At 53.2% G+C, this 10,256-nt stretch overlaps 1 protein-coding gene across 1 annotated transcript; it reads right to left on the reverse strand.

The window, feature by feature from the left end:
- Positions 1–645: 645 nt before the first annotated feature.
- ERMN (ermin) lies at positions 646–9,080 on the reverse strand. The gene is made up of 3 exons (XM_074873892.1): positions 5,202–9,080; positions 4,807–4,893; positions 646–2,708 (listed from the first exon to the last, which is right to left on the reverse strand). The coding sequence occupies exons 1-3, from the start codon at positions 5,446–5,448 to the stop codon at positions 2,248–2,250; spliced, it is 795 nt and encodes a 264-aa protein (XP_074729993.1). The 5' UTR covers positions 5,449–9,080; the 3' UTR covers positions 646–2,247.
- Between the last annotated feature and the right edge of the window lie 1,176 nt (positions 9,081–10,256).

The following is a 10,256-nucleotide window of genomic DNA, read 5'->3' on the forward strand; positions in this document are numbered from 1 at the left end:
GTAAAAAACTAGTCCAAGTTTCTTGAAAGTCTTGGCAAGGCTCCACACTCAGCTGGAACCCACACTCACAGTCCATACACCAAGCGTCTCCCCCCTGCACTTGCCCAAAAAAGGCTAGAAACTACTTTAACCGTCACCTGACACTGAGCACCCGTGTGTCCCGTTGGCTGCCCGACAGCCGTGGAACGGCTTAAAGCCTCCAGCTTTTGTCAATGCACAGAGCTGCTCAGTTTAGGTCCGATTTTTATTTCACTTTGGGGTTTTGCTGTTTTCTTCCCTACTGCATTTTTTTATCACAGTAAAGCAAATTTGTTCTCAACATTGTGAAGGGCACATCGCCCGGTCGGCGTGGCAGGGAGGCGGGGGGCACCGGCCCCACCTCGGCGGGCGTGCAGATACTCGAAGCTGCGGCTGCTCAGCTCAGCAGCCCTTTGCCACCCGCAACCTCAGCGAGTCACCGAAAGCCCAGGGAATGGTCACATCTTTAAATGTGCTGCTCTTCCAGGAACCGCTGCGAGAGGAGCGACGGGGGGCAGCTGTCAGCAGGCAAACAAACCCGCAGTATAAGTTCATACAAGCAAACCTCTGAACTTCCACAAGCCAAAGAGCGAATAAACAAGTCTGAATAGCACAATGCGGGCTGTGTCTGGTTTGTACAATACAGAATTGCCATTTATTATTTTCACGCTGCCAATAAATAATTGCCTTTATGTAGAACAAGAAAAGTCAAAACGATACGCAGTGCTGCTGGAGATGTAAAGCTAATCCTTAAAAAATCACTTATGGCGGAAGGAGGCCACTGCAGCTGAACTCGGAGTCTAACTTTGTTCTTACCTCCTCTCCCTTTGTCAGCTGCTCTCAACTTTCCCAGCTGCTTTCTGGGATGACATTTACAAAGCTTAGTCCCAACTCAAGACAAATCTGCCTGTAAAATAGTTTAAAAAAGACTGCATCAACAATCCTGTAGTTACACAAAGGTTTTTAAAAATGGACAAAGGTTGTGTTCAGATGACACAAAACCAAATTATGCATAAAACTTGCCTGCCTTTGACGAAAAAAGCTTTAAAATTTTGTGTCTAAACTTAATGTGAAAATGGAGAAAAGACATGTAAAAGAGTCTAAACTGGTGGCATTCTGAAAATCTGGGTTTCTGGTAGCAGCTGGTTTTGCAGGCGAGCAGAGCACGCAGGAGCACGTGCCATTGCAGCACACGCGGTGTATAAGCCCAGACCCCAGCTGTGCCACCACGGACAGCACCGGCCACCGGTACCACCCCCCTGGCTGGCGAGTTGGGCACTGTGGCTGGCCACCACCAATGGCACTGCCCACACCAGCCACCGCCGACGGCTGCCCCTGGGCTTCTGGGCCGGGCGGGAGCCCACAGCATTGGGGCTGGGGGAGGGAAGGCTGTGAGGAAGAGGAGCTGCTTTGTCCCCAGCAGTGGTTTGGGCTGCCTGCACCCCTGGTTTCACGCAACGGCCCAGAACAGGCAGCGGAGTGCAGCAGGCAGGCGATGTCACACCTAAAGACATCCACGCTGCCCCCACCGCGGGCAGGGGCCATCAGATGGTACCAATCCTGCCTGGTGCTGACTACCATGCTGTGCAAGGAAGCCAGCTCCCCCTGGGAAGTGTCAGGGGCCCTGACACCTTCTCATCTTGTCTAATTCCTGCACATCGGCCTCCATCCATGAATGCAAACAGCCCTCCGTCCCACCAGCACAAGGTGGAGATGGCCAGTCGCTAGCAGGAGGCCATCGGGGCGCCCTGAGACACCGGCGCGGACGGACAGCGACACAGAGCACGCTGCGGTCGCAAACAGTTGTCTCTTTTATTACTCACACTGCCCTGGGCAGTGTCACCGAGCTGCTGCGCTGCCAACTCATTACCAGCATGGCTGACGGCATGGCCCACGTGTGTGTCGGCAGCTAGAGAAGCCCCAGCCAGTTCAAGACATCCTATTGTTCGAATATGATTACAAAAGTTGGATAGAAAATAAGAGGATAAACTTTAAATCAAATGGTATTATATTTAGCAAACTGATTATTTATTTTCCTGCGCTATGGATGCCTCTGCCTGCTGTCAAAGCAAAGATGTTAAATTTTCACAGTGTATTATGAAATCATATACAAAAAGGAAAAAAGCAGTGACCTCATGTGGTGTGAAGAGACATGTCTTGGGGGAAACAAAAAAGAAGAACAAAAACCAGAGTGAATGCTCAGCTTGTTAAGCAATTCTCCACCTCAGTTTATAAGTGCATCATGGATTCAAATTCATCAATTCGCTGTTTGGTGTTTCCTTTTCTAATCCTCCGGTAGGAGATTGTGTTGTACCTGGAATAGCTGTGTCTGGAGATATCATTTTTTTTTCCCAGGCTGGGCTGCTCCCCCGGTTTCTCCACCTGGGAGTTACAGCCGGGACTGGCCAGGGGAGATGCCTCCTTGCCACTGTCTTGCTGCTTTAGACAGGACACCTCGCTGTTCTCCTTCTTGATTTCGATCACCTGAACTTCATCCTCTTCAGTGTCCTCCTCCTCCTCCTCTTCCTCCTCCTCCTCCTCCTCCACCTCCGCCTCCTCCTCCTCCTCCTCGGCTGCGCTCCCTCCTCTCCTGTCGGCGCTGGCTGCGGGGGTCTCTGCCGCCTCCCCGCCGGGGCTGGCCGCGTTCCCCAGCTCCCCGCTGCCCGCAGACGGCCCCTTGCTGCCCGGCCCTGCAGCAACACAGAGGGAGCGCGGGCGAGGACGGGCTCCATACCACCCTCACGCCCCCGTCGCACATGCCCTGGGCGTAGCATCGCTCCCAGGGCCCTACCAGCTCCTGCCACCACAGCACCCAACCTCCAGAGACGGCCTGGGGGGGGGGGGGGAGGGGAGGGTGCCCCACATCTCCAGGCTGAACCCCACCGCACGGACACTCACAGGTTCTTCAGAAAGGCTTGCCAACAGTCTCAAACTCACCGCTTACGGCAACCTGCCCTTGCGTTTTTTCATGTACCACCTTTCCCATGGAGCCCCCCCACTTCCTTCCTTTAAAAAGAGATGTCAGCAGTTGAGCCTCGAGGAGGGAAGAGCAGCAGAGCATCCCCCTGGGACCGGAGGCACCGGATCCGCTCCTGCCCTCTGGCATCCAGCCGAGTGCCAGGCCTTCAAAGGCCTTTCCCAAAGCTCCCTGATTGCCTTGAGTAGCTGCTGGACTCAGTTAAGCCAAACTCTCCATTCTGGAGTCGCTGCCGGGGGCACAGGAGGGTCCCATCTCCGCACAGCTTGGTGCTGGGTGCCGGCTCTGCCCGCCGTGCCGGGCGGGAAGGGAGGCGATGGAGCGGGCCCCAGCACAGCCCCACGGGACACAGACCAGGTGGAGATGGCCATCTCCTGTTCGTCCTGCCTGGCACATCTCGGGGTTAAATGATGCTTTAGCGTCGCAACAAATGGTCTATTCAACATTTTGCCTGTGGGGTCCTGACTATTAATTAGACTAAATCGGTAAGGTACTAAAAAGCTGCCTGCAATTTAGAGATAAAGTGCTGGTGGCTGGGGGGCAGTGCGGGGTGGGGGTGCTGTGTGAGATCGTTTAATAGGTTTTATTGTGCACTCATAAAGTGACACAGCTGGAATATGGATGTCAGCTCCAAGTGGGAAAGCCTCCATCATGATTCACCTCCTCGCAGCCTCTGCAGCTGCTATGAAATATTATTTTGCCCATGACAAACGTCCATATATTTGTTCCTTCTCTTAATCGAAGCAAAGTTCCTGTTTACAAGGCATGGCCCATACACCTCTCAGAGCTATGCTCAGTGACTCCAGCTTTGCCAGGCCTGTGACCGTTACTCTGGGTTGTTAATCTGCTCTTCTCCAGGCTGGGGTTTCATATTTATGTGGCAGCTGACATATAGGAAATACCAACTTACTGGGTGGCTGTGTAAAGGACAGGAGGGATGCACACGGCCGGGTGCGGGAGCAGGCAGAGCCGCCAGCCCTGTGCCCCCGCAGTGGCCGGCTCAGCGGTGGGGATCGTTAGCATCGTTAGCAGCCTGCGCCCAGCCCCCTCTGGCCAAAACCAGAAATGTGGAAGGGCAGCGGGGCTGAAAGCCTGCCTCTGGAGAGACATAGCTTTCCTCCTTTAATAATACTCGATAAAATCCCCCTCCTTTTTGGAGGAATGGCTGCATTCTGCACAGTATAATTAAATACATTTGTCTATATGTATATATATTCAACACATTTTAACTTGCTGCCGGGGCCGGGCAGTGAGTGCCGGCCTGCAGCCCTGCTCACTGCAGGAGGCTGGTGCGAGCTCCAGCCCTGGCTCCATCTGACTGGTTTTACCATTTTCACCTAGGAATGAGGAGAGAGAGACCCAGGAGCAGATGATTAGGAGAGCAATTTTCTGCTCCATACTTGGGTGTCAGGGGGCTTTAGGCACTTGCTGAATCAGGCAGGAAAAGATTTGGGTTTTAAGGCCACACATTTTTGACTGACAGTCTCCCGAGGTTATCCCCTGAACTCCCCTGCATGGAGCAGAAGATAAAGCAGCTCCCAGCCTCACCAGGCTGTGGGAGATCTCCTGGCCAAAGACCCCACAGTGCTTCCATACCCCCGTGGTCATGGAGCTACACGCAAACCTCAGGAACAAAGATGCCAGCCATGTTTTCTAAGGTGCAGCAACTCTACTGACGAGAAATGAGCCACTGGTCTCCAGAATATAAGGGTCTGACCAAATTAAAAAAAAAAATACCACCTGTATGTCATTGTCTCTGAAGGCTACTCATTGCTATGCTTTGGGCAAACCCCACATCACACAGCATTTACCTTCCTCTGATTCCTGGCTGTCGGTCCCCGTGTCCTGGAGATCAGCTGATCCCTGCTGTAGTGTCCCATCGTTTGCCTCTTGCTTTTCTTTAGGAAATACAAAGCACAAGAAATGGACTGATGGAGCAGTTAGTGACGATAATTAGGTTTTAAATTGGCAGTAGATTTTCAGAGCGGATTTAAAAATTGCTTGCTTATTTAGTTACATACTTTTTTTTGCCTCCTGTGTGTCTGCTAGCTCAAATTTGTCCCTAACTCTGAATTACTCATTGTCACAACTACCACATGTTAGGAATTTTGACTAACACACATAATACATCCTGTTATTCATAAGGCCATACATAACTAAAGCTTTTCTTTCCAAACACTTAAAGAAAGGCAGCCTTGTACTTTACCTTCGCATTGCTTCTCTCCATCAAAACCCCCACGAGCTGTGTCCTCTGCCAATGAATTTCTATTTTCCGCCTGATTTTCTTCTGCAGGTGGAGCATTGGGGCTTGTTTCTGCATTCACGTAAGAAACCGTCCCGACAGACTTTGCTATTTCATCGATGACACCGATGACCTGCAGTGGGCCCTTCTCCGGGGCTACGCTCCCATTGCACTCGGGCATGCCGGACGCCACTGGGACTTCTTCTGTCATGCTTCGGGCCGTGCCGTGCCGTGCCCACCGACTGGGGCCGTGGACCTCTGGGGGCCCGGCTCCTGCACCCCGGGGCAGGGAGCGCTACTCCTCACCCCTTCTCCCCCCGGGGGGTTTCGTTCCTCTGCGCAAATGGTCAACGCCTGTCTCCTCTCCCACGGGCGCTGCGGCAGAGCAGGGTCCACGGCCGCCCCGTCAGATGTGCCGAGGGCTTGCCAGCGGGCTCTGGCCACGGGGCGATCCAATCAGCACCTCGCTTGCTCCTGAGCCTCGTCCCGTTGCATAATTAAACGCACCATTTTAATTTACATAAACAAACAATCTGAAGCAAGGCAGCTTTTGTGCTGGCATGGAGAGCGGGTCTTTCAGCATGTCAGCCCCGTGGTAATAAACAGAGATTTTGTACTCCTGGCACAATGGCCCTTTGTGTCTCGGCCTGGTCACAGGGACGACGATTGTTCTGACCCCTAATCCCCGGAGGGTGACCACCGTCCGTCGTGCTGCTCCCACCTAACCCGCTTAACATTCCCCATCGGGTTTGCACGCCGATAAACCTCGCCGTGCTGCCGACCGGACAATGAGCGCATTTTGCACTTGTCGGGGAACCAACGGTCTGGTCGGAAGGGCACATGCCCTGCACACACACAACGCTGCGCTCCTCCGCGGCGCAGCCTTAGCCCAGCCACACGTGCTTGGCAGGCAGGGCTGCATCCTGCCGGGTGCTGAGCACCTGCAGTTACCTGCTCAGCGCAACGCATCTCAAGGGCTGGGCCCTCAGGAACAGAACTAGAAGATGAAAACCAAAAGCAGAAGGCAAAGGAGGTTTTGCGAGGGGATGTGAACCGAGGCGGCAGGTCCCCGAGGCCGAGTGGGACGCTTGCTGCCTGCTGACACCCCAGCGGGAGCCCCCCCAGCACCCAGGCAGGGCAGCACAACCCCCAGTAGCAGAATCAGCTTCTGACCCCAGCAGCAGAAACTCTCTTTAAAGGAATATCAAAGGGGGAAGGGATGAGATTAGCACTTACATCAGTCATTATCAGTCAGACCTAAAGTGAGCAGGAGGGAGAGGGGAACATTTTGCAGAGTGAAGCAGCACCGGGGCATTTTCTGACCGCAGCTGAACTCGACCCTCGTGCCCAAAGCCAGGTTTATGTAAGAGTGTAATCTCCTGCTGTGAATGACTTCTTGTGTTCATACAATACAACGTTTTTGACACCTTTGGGCTTTAGGGTTTGAAAATCCTCTTGTCGAGTTCAGACCTTGATTAGAAATGGACCCAAAGCCTTTCCACTGGTTTTGTTTGTCTGAGAGTTTGCATCTTTAAATCAACAACTTTTCGTCACTGTTAGGAAAATGAGTTTGGTGTAACTGATTTATAAAATCAATCCTATGCTGGAAAAGTTCATCCAAGAAAAATGGATGATGAGGTCTGAAAGTGAGTTGACGACACTCAGTGGTAGGTGCCCTCGGGAGAGGCCGAGGACCTGGCCTGGGCTGGTGGCTGCAGAGGAGAAGGTTATTTTCTGTTCTTACCAAGCTGGCATCCCCCCGAGCAGGGAAGCTATGGGGGTGTCTCTCCAGCCCGGCTCATCACTGGCCCAGAGGCGGGTGTGAGGGCAGGGCGGGGATGCGGCAAGGGGCCGCGGCCACCCCGGGATGGGCACCACACCCCGCTCGGCACAGCCAGCACGAATCCTGCACCGGGGCTCGGGCGTGGGGCAAACTCCCAGCCAGGCTTCAAAGCTGAAATAACCCAAAGCTGAAAACACAGCGCCAGGCTTGAGAAGCGGGGAGCCCTGCTGAGCCGGGAGCCACATCGGCTCCCGCAGGGACGGGGACAGGGATGGGGAGGGGTCCTGCCCCCATCTCCCCAGGAACCTGCTCTCCTGCCTTCTTGATTGCAAAAAGATATTGAAACACTTTTAGGTATTTCCTGATGCCATCTATTGGTTACACAACCAGTTCTCGGCAATTCACATTTTCCCAAATGAGCACGATTTGCATGAATCTATTATAAATCATTTTCCGTGTGACCTTTAACACAGGAAGTTTCCGTTCCAGATATCTACCCTTTGCTAAAATTTCAGAAATAGCACCTGGGATTTCAGAGGCGTTGGGGCACAACAGGGATTTGAAAGTCGGTTGAGTAAATCATTGGAGCCACAGCAATTCCAATTCATTCCAGAAACAGGAAGAGGCCACCATGGCAAAGTGTTCGCAGGCTGTTTGCAGGGTGTTATTGCAGAGCTCTGGAGGCTCCTCTGCTGTTAACTCTCAGCCCCCCAATTTCTCCTCTGGTCACAGGTTTCCAGGAGCAGCTCCTGGATGGACCTGGCTGCCCGGGGGGGCATGGGCACCACGCACAGGCACCAGAGCAGCCCTGGAGCAGAAGCTACATAACCCCAGGTCACCATGGGAGATGCAATGCCACCCAAAAGCCAGGGCAGGATGACAGGCATGGTGGCACTGGACACAAACGCTCCCTCCAGGAAGCCAGGAGGGATTACACTTCACTTGAACACCCAGAGAAAAAGTCCTGTGGATCATGTCAACAAACTACAATCAGGCATTTCCATTTTGTCAGCAAGGTGTTAAAGGTGTTAAGGTGTTAAACATAACACCTTATGTTTATGAAAAATCATACCTTGGGATTCCTCTACTATAGAAAATTTCAGAATTTTTACTTTTCACCCAGAGGAGGAATGAAAGGAAAGGTGGAAACACGGGCATCCCCCCAGCAGAGCTGTGTCAGGTACCAGCCAGCCCTCGCACGGCCCCGGGGCTGAGATGCTGCTGGCCCGATGCTTGATGTTCGTGCTGGCCACGCCGGAGGAGCAGCGTGTTTGCTCTGAAAACAGGAATACATGCCAGAGGGATGCAGCAAGGGCACCCTATTTACAAACCATGGGTACATGCAGAGTAATGAACGTTTTGATGGTGTTAAAAATAGGCAGCTGCAGCTGTCTTCCTGGCCAACACTGCAAGGAGCCCGAAGGGATCGCTGGTGGGGAGAGAGCAGCTCCTGCCTGTCTGAGGGCATCTGCCCATGCGGGTTGTTCTCCCCAGACTGTCCCCAGGAGCTGAGGGGCTGCTCGTCACCCCCCGGCCATCACGGTGACTGAGAGCCTGGGAGCTGCTCGGATGCTGCAGCATCCCCAGCGGTGTTTTTAAGCAGGGAGGGTTCATAGCTGGACTTGGGAAAAGGAAAAAGTAGCTGAGGGTTCCTCCCACCGCAGGCAGCTATTTATGAACAGAGCTGGGCAAAACCACCTCTCAAGGACAGGAAAACATTTCATTTGCACAAACCTGAGGTGGTGCGATTTCTGCCTTTTTAAGCTTTTAAAAAAAAGAAGAACAAGCCTGTGCTGAAAGAGCCAAACTTCACAGAAGCAATTCAGGTTGCAGACCCCTCCCCAGCAGAGCATCGCCAGCCCTGCTCGCTGCTCCCCCGCTCACCTCCACCCGGCTGGAGACGCTCCCGTCCCACCTTGCAGCGGCAGGCAGGACAAGCCCTGCCACCTGCCAGAACGACGTTTTGTGATCTTCTTCTCAATTCTAGGGAAGCTGGGTGCAACCAGCTGCTACACATGAAAACGTCTAAAACAGCTGCATGAGAAAGGAACCGCCGGGTGCGAAAGCAGAAGGCAGCAGAGCAGAGCTGCAGGCAGGAGGGCAGGCACAGAGCCCTGCCTGGAAAGCAGCAGCTGAAGCAACGCCCCAACGGAGCGAACACAGGACACACAGACACAGGTCGGGCAGGGAAACACAGAAACTCCTCACATATTCCAGCAGCTTCCAGGGCTGTACCTTTAATCTGCGAGGGGAGAGTTTTTGCAGGATAGTATGGCCTTGAAGCCAGTATGATTTTCCACTGGATTTGAAATGTTCCCAGCAGAAGCCACAACCTGTTTCATGGTTTTGTGGAAAAAAAATATTCTGCAGTAGAAATTACAGGCCAAGAGAGCCCAGGAAAAAAAAAGAACCCTGAGATAACACAAAGGTCATAAAAAGGGCAAGGCTGGCTAGAGAGCTGCAAGCCAGCACGAGCGAGGTGAACAGGTCTCGGGGCAGCAGCAGAAGCACCTCTAGGCCCTTGCAGGGGCCCAGTATTTGATGCAGGGTCTGGAGTTCAGGGAGGGGTTGCCTAGAGCTGAGCACTGGGCAAGACCTGGTTAATCGGTTCAGAACCCTTACAAGGTCTGGTTCAGTAGCATTCAGCAAATTAGTTGAAGTTTTCAGTTTAAAATGGAACTGCATTCTTCGGAGCAGCCGCGCTTCTTTCTGCAGTAAACTCACATTGCCTCCTTTATCCACAGGGGCTAAGAAGAGAAAAGGTAATTCCCTGGCTGTTAGGCAATCAGTGAGAACACCTCTGCTGAAGGTCAGAGCACCTTCCACACACACTGCTTGGAGCTTCAGCCCCGTGGACTGCAGCATCACCACGCAGCACTGCCCATACGCCCTCCCTCCTCCTGCCCCAGCTCCTGATCCTTTCAGATTTCTCTCTGGAAGGAGAAATGCCATTTTAAAAGAGATTTCTCCTTTGTTTTGCTCTCTGAGCCATTTGGTTTGGCTGTGAGCTCCTTCCTCCCCTCGGAATGCTGGGGCACTGCTGATCTCGCTGCCCGCCCGCCGCAGCGGCCCCGCAGAGCCCGCCTGTCACCCACATCCTGTTTTTGATTGTGGCCATGAACGTGACACGTCGTCCTCTCGTAGCAACCAAAGCATGCGCTCACCATTGCTGGAAGAGCACAGTTTTTTGGTCTTTCTTAAGGCCTTTCTTAAGCTTGTTGGGCGCTCAGGCTCAT

Source organism: Strix uralensis, chromosome 6, assembly GCF_047716275.1.
Source record: "Strix uralensis isolate ZFMK-TIS-50842 chromosome 6, bStrUra1, whole genome shotgun sequence".
NCBI lineage: Eukaryota > Metazoa > Chordata > Aves > Strigiformes > Strigidae > Strix > Strix uralensis.